Source organism: Chlamydotis macqueenii, chromosome 1 (assembly GCF_036417535.1).
Source record: "Chlamydotis macqueenii isolate bChlMac1 chromosome 1, bChlMac1.mat, whole genome shotgun sequence".
NCBI classification, from domain to species: Eukaryota; Metazoa; Chordata; class Aves; order Otidiformes; family Otididae; genus Chlamydotis; species Chlamydotis macqueenii.
The window spans coordinates 69,327,517-69,346,654 of record NC_141556.1 but is presented as its reverse complement, the minus strand read 5'-3'; the positions used below and the strand labels follow the sequence as shown (position 1 = coordinate 69,346,654).

At 44.6% G+C, this 19,138-nt stretch overlaps 1 protein-coding gene across 2 annotated transcripts in view; it reads right to left on the bottom strand.

Moving 5' to 3' along the window:
* Positions 1-5,935: 5,935 nt before the first annotated feature.
* The window catches only part of BCL2L13 (BCL2 like 13), a 37,817-nt gene continuing 24,614 nt past the window's right edge, over positions 5,936-19,138 (bottom strand). For both annotated transcript variants that reach the window (XM_086755780.1, XM_010122699.2), the window contains exon 7: positions 5,936-7,207. In XM_086755780.1, the coding sequence (XP_086611906.1) occupies positions 6,395-7,207 (813 nt within the window). In that variant the 3' untranslated portion in view covers positions 5,936-6,394. The remainder of the gene's footprint in view (positions 7,208-19,138) is intronic.

Below are 19,138 nucleotides of genomic sequence, written 5' to 3'. Positions count from 1 at the left end.
TTCTTATCTGGATCTTTTGTTTGGTTTTTTGTGGTTTTTTTTGGTTTTGTGGGGGGTTTTTTTTGTGTGTTGTCAGTTGTTTGTGCAAGTTCTCATGGCCTTCCTCTAACTTACCACTGCTTCTGATGCAGCTGGCAGCAATACAGGCCCTCTTTGACCTGGCCTTGTGCCTTGCAAGATTTGCTTATCCACAAGTAAAACATGTGTTTGATTTTTTTTTATTCTTTTTTTTTTTTTTTTCCTTTGTGCCTGCGCTAGAACAGGGAGGGGAAAAAAAGCACAGAAGTAGTCTACACATAGTTTTTGAAAACTGTACCATTTATTAAAGTGCACCCTGGGGGCATAGTCTTACAGCAGTGTCTCATTAGCAGAGGGAAAAAATGTACGTACCCCTTCACTTGAACTGAATATAGAACAATGAAGCTGGAAAGAACTTTCTCTTAAATGTAGAGACACTTTTTATTAACCAAATGGCACAAGAAGCTTTAGACAGTTTTCCCCAAGAGGGCTGCACTTGCATATTGAAAGGAATAATATGACCAGTTCCTTGAATAATGGGTGACTTGAGGACCAGTCAGGGTCTCTTCCCCCAGGCTGGACTCTAGAGAACAGAATCTAAATCCCCTGCAAGTCTGTCACTATCTGCTTACATCCAGCAGCAGCCCAGTAGAAGACAGCCCCTGACACGCACACTTCAGTGTCAGTCCCGTTAGTCTTTGCTACTTAATGAATCAAGTGGCATTCTCCTGGTCTGAGTGAGTTTTAGCTTTAGACTTGAATAAAAGCTGATAATGCGAGTTAAAAATGGGGAGATACCCCCTAAAGGAATAGCAGTAAGATGCATCCTCTGCAGCTTATTCTGTCCAAATCAAGTGTTCCCTCCCTCCCCTGCAGATACTGCAAGGAGATCAAAAGCAGCTTCCACTGGAAGCTAACTGTAGCTCCCCCACTTCTACAGCATGACCATAGACCTCTAGCTAGGAGGAAGCAAGTCTGCCTATTGGAGACTGAGTCAGCTCTAAGTAGAAAAAAAAAAAAAAAGTGAGAAAGTTGTTAAACTTAAGGAGATGGTCTGAGGGGTGGTGTGGTTCCCCTGGATGTATTGGTAACACTACAGCTGACCCTTCCAAGCTGGTGCAGTTCTCATTCCCCAGCCAAGTACAGCAGGCAGGGGAATCCACTTACGCAGCTCCCACCAGACTACCTGCTGCTTGGAACAGGCCCTGCAGTCCCTGCTCTGGATGGGCCCAAGAGCTAGCTCTAGCAGGGTTGAGGAGTGGTGGCCTAAATCCTATACCCCCCCCCCCCCCTTCCTTCTTCTAATGGCAACAAGAGCTTGCACTTTGAAGCACAGACATATACATAGAGTCAAAGCAATGCTGTTCTTGTAACCTGCCTAGTGCTGAAGTGAAGCTGTTGGAGTAGACACATATGGACACATATGGATGAGTTGACCTTCAGTACATTTCATGCCTAAAATGAGACACTCTACTGGAGACCTAGGCCTTACCTGGGCATGACAGCTGGGGCTGTGTCCCCCTCTCTCTCCCCCCCTCCCCTTTCACAGCAAACCAATGCAGTAATTATGCCGAAATGCTGTAGCATCAGCTTGCTCTGGTTCAGTGAATGAGAAACGCTGCTGCCAGAAGCAGATCTTTTTTTTTTTTTTGCCAGAGTAGCAACATCTACCTTGTTAGGGCTTTGCTAGTACTGCCGTAGCACTGAAGCTGCCATTAAATGTAGGGAAGGCTTATGACCTCAGATCACCTTGTCTACTACAATCATTAAGAAACTTTTTAAAAAAAGGACACTAACGTTCAGAACTTCACTTGTTTAGTACTAATGGATTTTTTTTTTTTTTATTTGTGACCATTAGAAAGCAGTGATTAATTTAAAAATACAGCTCAAAACGTTAGCGTAGCTGTGATCAGCACTACACGAAATGGAAGGAAACAGGATTCTGGCACCAGAACTTGCTCTGTGCAAGAGCCCTCAGCCCTATGGCTTTTAACTGGCCCTTGAGCTGCAGCTTCCTGAGCACAGCACCCTGCCACCCACCCCCCCCCCCCCCACCTTCCCCGCAAGCCATCACAAGCAGCAAGGATGGATTCCTGTGGTAGTTGCTCTCTAGAAGCAGGTTAGGAAAGAAATGACCAACTGCAACCACCACCACAACAGGCACTTCACCTCCAGCCAGAAGTTAAACTGGTGTCCAAAACCAGGTGCAATACTAAACAGAGACCATGCTTCTGCTGCATCAGCTGACTCTACGCTAGGAACTTCCACTCAGACTGGTAAGTACCTGGAGCAGGCAGCTGCTTGATGAGTCACAGCTGAATGGACAGAAAGCTGCAGAAACATTGCTTTCTTGGCTTGAGCTCGTTTCATTTGGCCAGACCTATTATTTTAGCTCAAAGTTATTTTCAATATTTTTCAGCAGCCAAACTATCAGCCCGAGACCCCCCTAACTCAGTGTCCACCTAGGCTCATGGGAACTGAAAGCTTAAGTTTTCAACCTGCCCTTTTTTTTTGTGTGAGCAGCTCAGCACTGCTGTGCCAACTGCAGCCTGGATCTTCGGAAGTTTATGGGTCTCAGGAGGCCACCAGGCTCTTGCACATGGCATAGACATGGCACTCCTCTGTCTGTGGTTTGGTCTTTTATGCAAGAGGTGATTCTGGGTTTCAGCCTTTGCTCTCAGCCCGTTGTTCCAAAAATGCTTTCTGAAGAAAGCCCTTGCCCAGCTCCCAGCCACAACACCCAGGTGAGCAGAGCCTGGAGTTAAGGACAACTGAAATTTAAGTTGCACCTTATCTTGAAAGCTCCTTACTTATGATGCTACCCACTGCAGTTCCTTAAGTATTTCACACCTTTTGTAGAGCCAGTCCTCTGCTGTTTTAGCATCTCAGCTTTAGGGTGTGCTGCATACAAGGATAAAGTGAAGAAAGACTGGGTCTAAGGTAGATATTTTGTTACGGTACAGGCCACTCGAGGACAGAACAGATATTGAGGCACTTTTGGGAAGGGGATAAGCAATGTGAGAGTAATTCTGTGCCCTTTTGTCAGTGTACAGCTACTGCCTTTGCCCTGCCAGCTGCAAGAGAACCACTAAAAAGAGGCTGCATCATGTGGTTGGGGGTAATTAGGCCCTGCAGTTTAGGCGGCTGCAGTTTAGTTTAGTTATACTTCACTATACTTGAAGATGGGGGGGGGGGGGCAAACCCTTCCATTTCCTAATTCACACCTGTAACAGAACAAACAGCCTGGCACTCAGGTCTGTAAGAATGCTGCCATCTGAGCTTACCCACCCTCTGGTGACTTCCACAGGGCCTGTCCCAGCTCTGACCACAGGGCTCCAAACTCAGTAGAATTCAAGTCCGTAACTGACCTTTTTAGCTAATGCAGTGCTCCCAGAGGAAAGAGACACATATGAGACCTTTTCTAAATGCATGGTCAGTGGGGTGGAGGAGAAGGTGGTACAAATTCTTGCGGACTTGTCAAATCTCTAAAAGACCCTAAAATGCCCTAAAATGAGAAGTATATAAAGAGGGGACCAAGCAACCAAAACACACGGTGCAGCTGATGCTCCCTTAAATGCAGCAACACACCAGCTTTCACCCCACCATGAAAATGCTTAACAAAACAAAAAGTCACTTGTTTCCCTCACTACTGCTGCCACCCTCTTTTCACTGTTGTGTGTGGAAGAAGACAGTTTTTATTTAATGCTCCACTGGGCTCTTTGTGCCAACAAGCTAGGGACTTCCCTAGCTGGCATGGATTTATTCTTCTCTGTCCTGTACCCATCTCATCTCCCACACTACTACTGACACAACCACATACAGAGAAGAGCTAGAAGAACACCTCACCCCACTCCCCAGTTTGTACACAAGTTATCCAGAGTGAGTGTCCCAAAAGTCCATCTCTGCTTCAGAGTGCATGTGGGTACTTTGGTGTAACCCGCTGCATGGCTACTGATGGGGGATGTCCCAGACTTAGGTGCATCATCTTCAGGAAGGACGTAGGCTGGGTTAAGAACAGCCCTTCTCCCACAGAGAACATCCCTGGAGAGGAAGCCGAAGCCATCAGCAAAGCAGCAGGAGAGGGGCAGGCCTACCCCACTTACCAGGCAGCAAAGCTGCCCTTGCCACACAGGAACAACCAGGTACCCTCACAGATTGTGTCACTTGTTGATAAACACTGTTGCAACATGTGAAATGAAGCAAGACTGTAAACATTTGTGTGGATCCGTGACAAAAGGAGCGTAAAGACACCTCTCCTCTCCATGTGAGGGATGCTCCTGTGAGGGGCCAGGAGAGAGAACTGCAGTGGTGGGAAGGCAGACACTGGAGAGTCCATGGCGTGAGGAGGTCCCTGTGACCAGTTCTGGGCACACAGCCCAGCAATGACAGTAGCAGCAGGGCACCAGGAAATGGAAAGAAAGATAGAAAGAAAAAAAAAAAGTCAATTCCATTTTGCAACATGGTAAAGTGTTTCTTTTTTCTGTTAAGGCCAACCTGCTACCTTTCGTACATAGAAGAAGAGCCATTCATCATCAACAGTTAAGTCCAGAGCTCCTGAGTTCGGTCCAGAGCAGCAGTACATATGTGACAATCCCTCCTCTGGAATACTCAACTTCACATACAGTCCAAAATCCGAGAAATTTTCTAGAAAATACACTCTCAAAAAAGCTTAAACAAAAAAACTCTCAGAATCTGCCAGGTTCCTACTGACTTCCCAGCATCCTGGGTTATGGGTTGGATAGGAAAAATGGAGCAAGAATATCCTAAAATAGAGAATGTGCTAAAATCTCCTCATTCTCAGATCACTTACTTGAGAAACAGGCTCATTAGGAGATGTACTCTAGATAAGGTTATTTAGAAATAAAGTACCTTGTCTTTGTGCTTCATGAAGAGTAAGCTTCCCGTAAGCTCCTATGATTGCGAGTTCCCTTTCACCTACCTCCACCTGGTCTAAGCCACAGTGCAGGCACGAACTGTGCCCAGATGTGTCAGTAGCTCTGCCTGGAAAGCCTCAGGTCTTGCCCACACAGCCGCTGTACGGACAAGGACAAGGACAGACAGAAACGCGCACTGAAAGAAGAACACTTGCGGTTGGGTCCGACGTAACCAATGCGTATGGCAATACGTCAAAGGTTTCTATTCACACACATCTGAAGTGGTGTGACTGCAGGAAGAGGGATTTATACTTTTTGCCAAAGTAACTTTCTCATCATTTGTGAACCTGTAAGTTTAGCTAATTACAGATTCAGAGCTGCTAAAGAAATTGCACTGACCAACACTCCGGGTCAGGAACGGGCAGACAGAAGAGATGTTTCATGCTGTTCGGCTCAGTTACTGGAATCCGTTGCTTTATGTATTTGGGATTCTGTCACAGCCAAGACCACGTTAGGACTAAATATACTCTGTGCTTAACCTGGAAAAGACAATACAGACTGCAGTGTGATACAGGACAGCGTAGCATTTAACCTTTGAATTGCACGGGAGGCATCGGCCTCACTTCCACGTAGTTTTGCCGTTTCTTCGACGAACATACCCTGGTATCAAAGCACTGATCAGAGCAGCACTGTCCCCAGCAGGAATTTTGCTCTGGTAACTCAAGGGTGGCAGCGACGTGGGCCAGGCAGGAGCATAGCAAATGGATTCTCAAACCAGCATGTAGCAGTGTCCCTCCCACCCACCTGGGCAGCCGTCCTGCACCTCTCCCCCAGGAACACCAGGATGCTCAGAGATAATACAGCTATAGAGAGGCAGCATCTTCACAGGATGGGGCTCCAGTAAATGTTAGGGGTCAAAACCAGTGTGAGCAAAGAGGTAAGAATAAGCACTCTCCCACGGGTTTAGGAGGAACCTGCAAGGTTACAAGGAGCAGTGCTATACCTGAGAGGAAGCCGAGACAAAAGGGAGACCAGCCTCTCGCTACAGGACTCAGGTTTATGTTTGTTAGGGAGGGCTCGGGGGCGCGACGGAAGTGACAAGACAGCGCAGCTGCAACAGCGGTCAGAGAAGCCAAGAACTCCAGGGGCTGGCAGCAGCTGGCTCTCCCCTTCCCCTGGGGACTCTCTGTTCCAGTTCCTAGATTAGGAGCCCCCCTTTCTTCAGCACCTGCACTTAAGTTCTTAAATTTGCAGAATTTATTTTTTTTTTTTTTTAAAAATACCCCTGTACTTTAATCACGAAAAACCAGTCCCCGCCCCAATTCTACTAAAAACATGATTGTCCATAGCTGGAGGCTTATTGAACGACCTCACCCCATCACCATTAAGTTACTCAAATGTCCAATTAAACAGCAGGCAGCTCAACCTTTAGGTAACACAACTACAAAAATCGGATCGTGCTCTCTTCTCTCTCCCCCCTTCTCCTCCTCAAGAGAGCTCCATTACTTTTTTCTAAGCGCCAGCGCTACTCCGACTGCTACAGCTAATATAGCCACCGCAGCAGCCCCACCATACAGCAATATAGATTTCCCTTCCGGCAATAAGATAGGCTTCTCCTCTGCAGCGGAGGGTTTCTCTTCCATTTCTTCCAAACGGCCCTCTTTCCCCACTTGTTTTTCCCCTGGAAGCAGTATTTTCTCAGGTTCTGGTGCAGCCTTTTCTTCTGATGGGGCCAACTTTGGGACAGGTTTACTTAATACGGGGATTTCAGGTTCAACAAGCTCTTCAGCCACTTTTCCCTTTTCCTCCTGTTTTGTACGCAGAAGTGCGGAGGGATGTGCTTTTTCAACAGCAGCAATTTCAGCTTGAGGTTTTACTTCCTGTAAAGACGCAGGGGTTTCTGGAAACGCTGCCTGCATGGTCTCTGCAGCGACGGCTGACACCACTGCTTCCTCGATCCCCTCCGGTATCTCTTCCTTCTCCACGTGAACAATATCTGAATTGGAAGAGTTGTTCTCACTCCTCTCTTCACCCCCTCCATTGCTGTCCAGGCTTTTGACTTCTTCAGGATCCATGGCCACTTGCTGCCAGGACTCGGGTCCCAGGGAGACTGGCAGGCTCTCTGTGTGCCAGCTCTGACTCGCTGACAGGGAGACCGGCAGGCTCTCCGACTGCCACGACGTGGTCACCGTGGGGGACTCCGGGGGGCTCACCTGTCCCGAGTTGTCACTGGTCAGGATGTAGATGTCATTACTGTCCTCTGCGATGAGCCCGGGGTACTCTTCCTCTTCAGATTCCAAAGTGAAGACCGTCCCCTACGAACAAAAAGAAGGACACAACACGTGAGCTATGGCTCCAGCATTACCTCCCCTGTACGGGAAGGAACAGGATACCTGGAAACTTAGTGGGGCTGGAGGAAAGATGAGAGGCCCTCAGCAGTCATCCGACCTACATTTTAGAAGAGATTACAAAACCCAGCTGGTCCAGCCAGCATTTCCCGAGAATGGAACGAGTTATAAGAGCTTTGCTGGGAGCTCCTCCTTTCCGTGACATTACTGCATCACTGAGTACCTCACCAAAACCTACCACGTGGGCTTTATTAACCAGAGAACAAGATACCAAAGTCTGAAACCAAACAAAGAAAAAAGAAACCAAACACAAGTACCTGAGCCCAGTTGAATACCACTCCCCTTTCCATTTTGTACAAGTGCTCTGTGTTGGTTGTTCATTTTAATCTAACAGTGTATTGTGTTTAACCCCCTTCGGCAACCGAGCACCATGCAGCCACTCGCTCACCCTCCCCAGGGGGATGGGGGAGAGAACAGGAAAGAAAGTAAAACTCATGGGTTGAGGTAAAGACAGTTTACTAGGACAGGAAAGGAAGAGATAACAATACTACTACTATATATACACAAAATGGTAATAATAACAATAATAATAGAATATACAAAACGAGCTGTGCACAATTTCTCACCACCCAACAACTGATGCAGCCCGTCCTGAGCAGCGATCACAGAACAGAACCAAGAGCAATCTCAGAACAATCCCAAGACGGAGAGAAAGCGCGAGAGAGCTTCCCCCTAGCCAATCCCCCTTACACACTGAGCATGATGTCTATGGTATGGACTACTTCCTTGGGCCAATTTGGGTCAACAGTACTGGCTTGACCCCTCCCAGATCTTGCACCTGCACATTAGCAAAGCCTGGGAAGCTGGAGAAGTCCTTGATCTCTTAGCAACAACCAATAACATCAGTGTATTATCAACTTCTTCACATACCAAATCCCATACTAAATCCAAAACACAGTGGCTACTGCGAAGAAAATATCTCCATCCCAGTTGAAAATGGGGCACAGTGTTTCTCTTACATTAATTTTATTACATTTTCCATGCTCTCTGAAGCCTGTATTTGTACTTTGTACCAACAATCTGTCATCAACAGTAATTCTAGCAATTTACTAACATCAAATATAGCTATTCTTAAATACTGCAAGTGTAAAATACTGACTGATGCCTTTCTTACAGAGAGAACAGCACTGTTGATCCTTGTCATGCATGGACTGCTGTGTACGTAACACAGAAGAGATTTGCTTCAAGAGGAAAATTAGAAGAGGGAAAAACAAACTAAGTGCAGAAGAACAACCTTACATGCGTGTGACACTAAGAATGTAAAAACGAGACAGGGGCAGAGAGGAATCTCAAAGTTTGCTATGCCATATAATAAAAGTCTGTAAAACCATTAACAAAGACTCAATCGCTCCCTTGCTGCTAACAAAATGATTTTAACATTTTATCAAGTACTGCAGTGCTGGGAGCCCCTTCCCTGCAAATTCCTCATTCAGTTATCAAGCTTTCCTGTTCAGTGCCATCATAATATGAAGAAAAAAAGATTTACAATCCATTCATTCTCTTTCTCCCTGCTCCCTTCTGCATGCAATAGTTCTTCTAAAGCATTCCAAACAGTTGTCCCCATCTTTTAAACTCTTTCCAACACCTGTGAATTTGGGGTTTGGTTCTACTCCGGTCTCCTACCAATGGCTTCCCATTCCACAACACCACCTCAGTTGTTCCACGTATTTTTATGGATTCACGTGGTGGTCTGTGTCAGGAACTGATCCAAGTTAAAAACAAACACATTCTTTATTTTGCTGAGTTGTTTTTAATCCTGATCAGAGCCCAGTCTGGCCCGCCAAGATGCTTGAGCGCAACTGTGGGTGGAGTGGGGCCAGCAGCTGCACCTGCTTGCACTGATGCCAAAAAGAGCCTAATCGATACCAGTGCACTGCTTAGAGAGTAGAAGGAAAAAGCATTTCAGCTTTGGCAACTCCCAATTACCACTTAGTTTCTAATATGCAAGGAGTTCAGGGCCTACAAGTCAATGGTTTCTAACTTTCAGTAGGCATACCCACAGAGCTCATAGCTCTGGGCCAGCAGCAACGCGCTTTCTCTCAGGGAAGCATGAGACGCCCAGACTCTTCACAGACACGGCTGCACTCTCCCCAGAGCCACCAGGCACACTGTAATTCCTTGCTTCCCTAGCAGGGGTAAGGACCTCCACACACAACCACCAACCCAAAAAGCGAGCTGGTAAGCACAGGAGAGTCAGCACAAATGCTGCTGGTCACTGGCAGTAGCTGCAGTGAGAGCAAATGAAGCAGGAGTGGGCCCCTGGCAAAAGCACTAAACTGAGACTTGAGAGATCTGCACAACTTGGGGGCAGTAACGCTTTCATCTTTCAGGGTGGAAACTATTCCTTGTATCAATAAACTTTGTGAAAAGGGGTCAGTGGAGCCTGAGTTGAGTATGGGAGTGAGGTTCTCTACCTGCTCCCTCAAAACACCTTGCGATTTTGCAAAACTTGATGGACCCATTCCTGGAGACTTCTGTACAACAATGGAGGCTGTAGTACAGTACAGCACTGGGAACATCAAGATTTTTTAACGTATTTTGGCAGGGGTGGGATTTAAATCTCATCTTCTCAGCACATGGAGAAGATATTTGGAAGATATTTGTCCATGAATAAAGGAATCTCACAGAACACTTTACAAGGAACTTTTCTTCATAAATGCCTTTAAATTACTTGGATATGGGAAGCATCATCCAGCTCAGTAATGCATTCAGAAACTCTAAAGAGAAATGGTACACAGAATTCCTCAGGGGACGGTTAAAAGTGATCAAGCCATTCACTAAGCATCTAAAGATCTCTATGAAGTCTCAGTTCAGGAGGAAATAAAAATTAATAAAGCATTACATTTGTGAAAATGTTCAGACACCACACACACACCAACAAATCCAAAGCAAGTTCTGCCCTGTGAGCAAAACTCCAGTACCCTCTTGACAGTCACATTTCACTAGAAGAACAATTTTTTTTTTTTTTCAAATGCAGCTCAGGCCATTAAAACAAAGCGGAGCTCTACAACCTAGGAGGTAGCAACCAACACTGCAAAGAAAGGGCGATGGAAAAGAAAAGCCAAGAAGCTTAAGTGAAAACAGAGGTTATCAGATCCAAGGAGAGCAAATACTGAGCAGCGCGGGCCAGGGCGGCCACACAGCCTGTGAGGACAGGACTCCACACGCAGCGCCGACCTGTCCAGTTCCAGCAGACACTGGCGAGCAGCACAGCAGGGAGTCTGTCACTGCGGTTAGCTTCCACTGCCCCATGTTGAGGATGGAGAGGCAGCCCACTGCCCAGACACTCTGACATCATACATTTGCTCCTTTGATCATCAGGATTTTCTCTGGATGTTGGCAAAGTAGGAAATATTCCCACTGTAATGCAAGCTACTAACAGACACCTATGATCATAGCAAATTTTATTTCCGCAGGCAATACAGAGGCAGAACAACGGCACTTAAACAACAAAATAACTGGGGGTAAAACCTGCAATCTCACAGACCCCTATACTATCCTCCTTTCTGCTCAGCTCTACCCTTCCACAGATCAGAATCCATTTATTTCCTGCCCACAGCACATCACAACAAACCAGACTATGTCTGTAATCTGATGGTAGCAAAAAGAACAGGGATATAGCAACTGGTAACAGCTCTTCTCTCAACATACCACTGGAAGTGCACCCATGCTGTTGTGACTGGTTGAACATAAAGTACACAAAAAAAATTTCCAAAACCAGACTACTCTTCTAGGGGCTTGTGAGCACGGGCAATTGTAGCAAACTTCTTTTCAGTAATAAACTAAAATAAAGCACCAACTGGGGCTGAATTCAGGCAGCCTAAATTCCCCCGAAGTCCTATACCGCAGAGTGGCGAAAGCCAGGCGCCTTTGAGCAGTGACTCAGCAGCCCAGGGTAGGGAGGAGGAGCCACCTATAGTCAATGGGGACTACCAGGTACAGAGACTGCCGTGAATTTTAAGCCATCCTGACACTCCTCAATACACATTGCAGGGGGGTTGGACTAGATGACCTTTGAAGGTCCCTTCCAACCTTAACCATTCTATGAGTCTATATTCCTCCAGCCCCTGCTTCTGCTCTATTCCTGATCCACCACTCTTAACTTCTCCCTTTCCTCTCATAAGGCAAATCAAAGTTTTTATTTGGGGGGAACCCACAGATGATCGGGCCGTGATAAAAATGAACAAGTAGTACAGACAAAGTACTGCCGCAGCTACTACATGGACCAGTAGCTGGCCAGGCCCAGCAAAACATCTTTGCTCAGTATGATGTAATGCTAGATCCTCAGCAGGTTAACAAACAGATGGGGAGGCAGCATAAACATACAAGGATCAGGGATTAGTTATTCCAGTTATTCCCACATATCAGGGCATTTTTTAAAGGCCATGTGCTTTTTGCTGAGCACTTTGACTGGAGATATGCCTCTCACAAAATGCAGGTGAGATCTGGGCATATGCTTATGGTAATGTGCAGGATAACCTGCTTTGCAGGGGGTAAGGAAATGAAGGGATGGTAATTCGGGGAACATCAGCAATCCTCAACATTTCAAATACTTCATTAATACGTGTACCAACACTACACACCCATCCTGCCTTCAGCAGATCAGAGGGCCTAAGAGGCTCCAGCATTTTACCGTTCCTTTTCTCACGCCGTACAGACTGGACTGAGCTCGAAAGAGTTATCAGTCAGTGGCTCCCTACAAATCAGAGCCTTATAAAACCTGGCTGATTCCTTTCTGTCTTTACAGAAAATTTAACTTCTGTGTCAGTGCCTTGGGGACACAACTCTCCAAGCTTTAAGAGACACGATTGCATGAGGTTTGGAAAGCTGGGGGGAAAACTGAGACACTGAGCATCAATGGGTAGTTTCACTACTTTTTCATTAAAGGCTTATGAAGTTTTAATTGAAAAGCCGGACAGTAATAGGCATTATTTAGGATACATGATTAATATTTCTCGAGCTGAATTAAGAGTTGATTCAGAAACTCAAGAGCATAAAGCTAGGATTTTGTTGTGTGGTTTTTTGTTTTGGTTTTTTTTTTTTTTTTTCTTTTAGAGCAGATGCAATAAAAACTGAATAACATTTATGACACGGCTCCTGATTCATCTACAGATGTGACCCAGAAGCAAAGCTCCCACAGGCAGATTAATTCAGGACAGGATGGAACATGTGGAAGGATTTTTAATAACCTAAAGCTTTATATAAGCCCTACACTTTAGATTTAACTGTAAACAGGAATGTATGTAAGCATTTCTTTACCTGCTTTGTTTATTGTAAACAGTCTACTGCTCCAGATCAGAAAAATCAGAGTTCCTCTTTTTCAAATTTGGGATGGGAGACTTGCAAACTTGGAGTGCTTTTCCTCATCCAGCATACTTACAGAACCATGTCATGTATGTCTAGAGAAGTAAGAATAAGTCCCTCACCGCAGCACGCTGCCACTCCTGTTCCCAACAACTGCCACTTGAGGAAAGAGTTTGCACAAGTTATGATGGGAAGGAAAATTCCATAGTTCCCCTCTTGGCCAGAATGCAACAGCACGTCAGACAGTCTTGAGGAGATGATCAATTCAATACTTTTGAGGCGGCACTTGCAGACTTAAAAAAGGAGCTCCAGAAGTCAATCGCTGTTCTCAGCCTATGCGGTTTGACTTGTAGAAATTTTCCACAAGACTTCTACAAGTGACAGAAAGCACTTCTAACAAATGTGCTAGACTAGCCCTCAGAGTAGGTCATAGCTATTATGTTACAGGGTGAGCTACACTAGACAACTGTAAACTGGTAACAAAATAATGAAAAAAAAAATCTGAAAGGTCTTCCAATAAGCAGAACCCACCAGTTTGGATTCTGTAGTCCTGCCAGAGTCAGTAATCTGAACCTTCCTGAAAATCACTCTCAGCAGTGGATTCAGAATACTACCAACCTTTAACACATGGTAGGAAATTGCTACTTAGAAATAGCTGTCAAGCTTCAATTATGATTTAAAGACAGCAAACATAACAAAAAAAAACCAACAAAACAAAACTTGGAAATGGACTCTTATGATATTATACTGTTTTTCACAGTTTTCTAATAGGTCTTTTATTAAGTATAGAGAAACAAGCTGACTTACTAACTACAGTAGTTATTTTTGCTAAACAGCAAAAACTTTAACTACACATAAGAAAAAAAAACATTCTTATTTACCAGAATAATAATTTCAGCCTGATTTATGTAAAGCTACTTCTGGTGGAAATAGATATTCAAACAAAAATTCTGGATGTCTCAAAGATAAAACTAACCTTTTTTTTCCTACAAAAGTAATAGGAATAGTAGTACACACTGAATCTGTAATGAGATGTTAATATTTAATGAATGGAAAGAGATCGCCATTACGGTGCCCAACAGAGTATTTACTGCATCCTAGAGAAAGAAGCCTCTGACAGCCCTGCCCTGTAAGCTCAAAAGACCAGATGCATGCAAAATGACTGTCTCATTGTTGTGGATGCTGGGTGTATTCTTCTAGGGTTTGGCTTAGCTTTGTTTTAAGTGTTCTGAAAATTCTTGACTGGTCTCTGATTCAGTTCACAGAAGTATAACCAGGCAGGTTACAGTTAAGTCTGTTCATGAAAGGAATTATGTGGATAGGCAACTCATACAAAACTCATCTCCAAAGATGCTACAAGGCCCCTAGAAAAGCTATAGAGCCCAGCAAGCCATCTATACAGCCCAGATCTTGATTTTGCCCAGTAGAAGCAAAAATTCTATATACAGGTCAGAGTGGTGTGCCACCTTGCGGGAAAAAATATCTATGTCCCCTGAACTCACCCCCCCACCCCCCCGAAACTAAAGAGACCCACATAAAATCCCCAAGAAAAAGAGTGGCTTGAGGTACAGGAGGAAATGCTGGCAGAATGCAAATATTCCAGGAGACCAATCTTTACCATGATAAAAAATTAAAAACACTCAACACAACTGATTTCTTAGGTGAGAGTACTGACTTTATCTTGTAACACAACCTATCACATCGAGAAATGAGGCTCAGTCATTACTTTCCTACAAGTACTAGGAACCCATCAAATGCATTTGCACTTAAAATCCAGCATCTGCAAAACAACAGGCAAGGAGTGATAAACTGGTCTGTGTCCAGGGATCCCAAGAGATCTCCCTCTGGGGAAATAAGCAAATTTCCCACAATAACGAATTTCCCCAGAGCTGGGAATGCACTTATCCTATGATTCCTAGCTGTAACAGGAGAGCAGTTGTATGCCAGTGTAGGGCTGTCTGTGCTGAGGGCTGAGCAGGCGAAGGCTGTGCCCACCGATGGCTGCTGAGGTCAGGACAGCTTCGCTCCAACCTGCGCTGAGCGGGCTGCAGTTCCATCCGCTCTGTGCCTTCGTTCACAGCCCTGCTATGCCATGCCTCTTCAGATCCTCGCTGAAGTCAGACCTGACAGCACTACCCTGCTGATCCTTCAGAGAAATGGATTATGAAAGGGGCAGCTGACAACGCCCAAATCTAGAACCGTACATTAAAAAACAACAAAACCAAAACAACCCAAAACAACCAAAAAGCCCTCGGGCATTTACTGTAGTATTCATCTTTGTGAAACTGTCAAGATAGGTGGAGCCAAGAAAAACAGACCAGAATCCACAAATAGGACTGTACTTTTTATTAAAAGAAAAAAAAAAAAAAGAAGGGGGAAGGGGAAAAAGGTCATGTGAACCAAATCAAAGCACACTGATACTCCAGCCACTGCTCGCATCCCCTTCAGGGAATGCTTTGGCTAGAAGACCCTGCAGAAATTATCCTCTTCCTCCCCTTGCCCTCCAACATAACCTCTACCACCTGCAGAGAGTTAGCACCAAAGCAACACCCTGCAAGGTTTCAGCCTCAGTAGTTTTAATTGCAGTAAATTCAGTTAGAATTAGCTATTTAGAGATCACTTCTTCAGACAGACTGATTTAAAGTTGTTGGAAGGAAAAAAAGAAAGGAGATCTAGTTGTTCCTTGACCATTTAAGTACCTTCTCCTTCAGCCACAGTGCCTAAAAAAATAAAAAATCTATTACTGGACCAAAGAAATTACATACAAATAAAAGTGGATGTTTCACTGCCATGGTCCATGATACATGCATAAAGTATAATTATTTTGAAAGGAAAACTCCTTTCTAGGACTTCTCTAATTAGATTGCCCTTTCTTGCATTGCTACCATATTAAACTTATCTCTCCTCCAGTGGAGCATGTCCCTCTATTTCTGCATTGTCATTCTCAAGGCAGACACCTGGACTGCTGCAGAAGGAGATTTTAATTTCCCATAGCGCAAACTGACTGCCTTGCCTCCCCAGGATGACAAAGATCTCTACTCTTTTTCTCCTCTAGATCATTAAGAGACTCTAGTATGTAAATCATTCAATCAGCAGCAGCAAAGAAAATGTCAAAACTGGCAGAAAAGCCCAAGACAAAACTCTGGAAACAGAGAATAGCTCTTCTAAGGCTGAGATATGAAACTGTAAACACTATGCATATTTCAAGCAAATTTACTTTTACTCTCTTCAACATTGGCAAATAACTAGTTAAATTCAAATACAGATCTGAACATCATGAGACAAGAACCCTGGGAAGGCACAATTTCAGCTACAGGTCACAAATACAAATACCAGCCTCTTACTGAGACAAGAAAGGTTATTAACTGAATACCGATGAACACCGATTGCATGGACTTATTTCACCTCTTTCAAACAACTGAAAAGCAGATGGGCTGAGAAAAAAGAAACAGCAGATAGCTTCCAAGTAATCTTATACTTTTTCCTCCTTCTAGATATTCCCAGACCATTTGAACATAGATGAAATCTAACCATGGAAAACAGGGTCTGCAGAGCCTGAGAAGAAATAAATTATTTGGCAGGAGGGAAAGGAAGAGGAAAAAAAATCCTTACCAAGCGACTGGCCTTACTGTGCACTTTTCCAGGAGACCAAGAATTGCTTCTGATGCAGCAACATTCAGCCCGGGAGAAGTCAGACAGAGCAAAAAGGGAGGGGAGGTACGAGGAAGGAAGGGAGGGGACAGGAGGAGAAGGGAGGGAAGAGGAGGAGAAGGGGAGGGAAGAGCATGTACATTGCACGTCAGTTTGTCCAGCCCTAACATTGCTTTTGGGAAAGAGAAGAACGAAGCTAGTGCTAAATCAGGCTGGGAACTGTTTTGCGATGGTTCAAGATGATAAGGGAACGAGATCTTAGTATGACCATTTGGATTCAAAACAGAGAGTCAGGAAAAAGAAATGTGTGTTCCCCATACGTGTCGATTTAGTGAACCTGGAATGCCAAACACACTTTTTGCTCCAGAAGAGAGATCATACTAAAACTTAAAGTCAAGCAGGGTAAACATAAAGGCTGCAGCCAAACCTGTCACTGCAGTTAGTGAAAGAGGGAGGCTGTCCAAAAGAAAGAAAGATTTCCTTGCTTTCCTACAGTCCTCCAAAATCAACTTGCATTGACCTGCAAATCTAAGAGACTGTAAACTACAAGGAGTAGTCACTCCATCTCTTCATTCATGTTTATGTTGTCAGCTCTATCCAAACACAATAGGCAGTGCACTGCAGACATTCCTACTTGGAAGACTTTCACCCTAAAGCAGTAAAACAGACCAAGAGGAAGGGGAACAGCATACACAATGGCCAGAATCATTGTATCAAAATATTATATGCAGATGAACATAAAAAAAGTCAGTCCTTCTCTCACCAACCAACCATTACATCCCAGTCCCACTCCACCATGAACAGTTAGCTGAATTACAATTTTAGTGCCTGAAGGGAGAATGGGAGGTGAACAGTCGTTGTTTCAACACATCATCTCATCACCGTATCTCTGCAGAAGTGGGATGAAAAATCAAAAAGTGACTTCTCATCTCAGAGGCTCTACCTCTAGCATCCCAAACTTCCCATTTCTCACAAGTCACACCAATTTATTGAAATCTACTGTCCAGCTATCCAATTTCTCAACATTTATGCCCCTGAGCTAGCAATTTTGCTTCTAGATAACTGTTGTCTACCATCCTCAATCAGATGCTTTCTGGGACCTACAAGCCTCACAAGCCCATAAAACAACTTGAAGTCTTGCACACAGGCAGAACCTTGGGAACTCTTCCAGCTGCATCATGGCTGCGCAGCATGATGCAGCAAGTGGTCCCACTGGATAACACAGCTCTGTAAAATTCTGACTCCATAGATCCGCAGTGGGGCATAGGAAGGGCTCAGCTGACTCCTTACCTTCGACTGGCTACTTCCCTCCTGGTAAAGGTTGACTTCAATCCAAAAACTGAGGAAGATCCCAAATTACGTGGTGCCAAGGGAAGAGAGAGCACCAGAGACATTACAGAATTTTTCAGGTCCGTTCCTGAAAAGCTGACTCCTGTGAAGCTCTCCTCTGCTCCTTATTCACAATAAAACAGACAGGCTGTTCTGGTATCTTCTCAGTTTTAAGTAAGCTCTTAGCAGCTGTAGGAAAGGCCCATCTTCCCACCACTCCAGAATAACACAAAAATTGAACCTCTTACTGTCAGAGCAACATAATTCACTGGAGACTTCCAGGTTCATACATTGCCCTTATGGTTCTAGTAAAGTATTACTGACAACTCTGTCAGCACTCACGCGGCAGATGCTTATCTTAAAAAAATGCAAAACACTTGCGTGATGGCTAACAGGCTGCCAGGCAGCTCTTTCCCAGCTCTTCCTAGAAACACAAACTCTCCCACCCTTACCTCATTCCTCACTCCTAGCACTGCCGTCACCAGAACACCATCCCACAGACTCAGAACACAGTAGCATGCCACTTAGTAAAAATGAACATTTTCCTTACAAGAGAAAAAAAAAAAAAGGTAATAAATCCATATATTCCCTTCCTCCACATAAAGCCACAAGTCTAGTAGGTTCCCAACCCCATCTCCAGAGCAACTCACAAAGGGTTAGCGCAGCTACATGAATTCGGCTGGAAAGGATTTTCATCACCTTGTCTCTTTTCCTCGCCTCTTCTGCTGTTTCAAAAATAGCTCTGGCTTGTTTGCTGTACCGCTTATGTCAGTCTGATTTTATGCCTGACTGGATGTATACAGACAGGCTCGCAGCCCATTAAACACCGACTACCCAGATCTGTACATACATGCACAGTCACACAAACACAAAGCACAGCCCCCTCCCTCAGAGGCCATGCTGGAAAGCTGCTTGTTTTCAGAGGCTTTGTGCTGTATTAAATATGTTCATAGGAAGCCTCAAACAAGGGCTAGAGAACAGACCGGAGCCTTTTCTGAGGTTAAAAAAAAAAAAGCAGTAAAGTAAAATGGCACTAACATCCATCTGTCTTAAAGCTGCAAGTAAGGACCTTCCCTGTGATGGAAATACTTTGAAATGTGAGCGCATTTCTCAAACGACCTAAGGTCATTTGGCTGCATGCTGCTAGTGCTTCTGTCCATTAAAGACAAGTGATTCCTCCCAAAGGCTTTGAAACCATTATCCACGATTGCCAGGAAAGGATATAGGAAGGTGCAGACATGCAGAAATTCTGGAACAAACTACTGCTAAAGAAAAATTCAGGTAAAGTTCTGAAATACGAGAAGCTGTCTGAATGAGATTTTTCCCACTAGCACCTTTTAATCACTGGATTTTCCTGAACAGCTTTTCTCTTTAGAATAAACCAGCTTGCTGGAGCCATTTCACTAATCTCAGATTAATTCCATTCAAATCTGGCATCCTCCCCAAACCCAGTAATCTAAAGCTCAGCCTCCTTTAGCACAGTTCTACCTTCAAGCCCCAGCTCATCGGCTCTGAGCTGCTGCTGTGATGTATTTTTAAATGAAACTTTCTCAG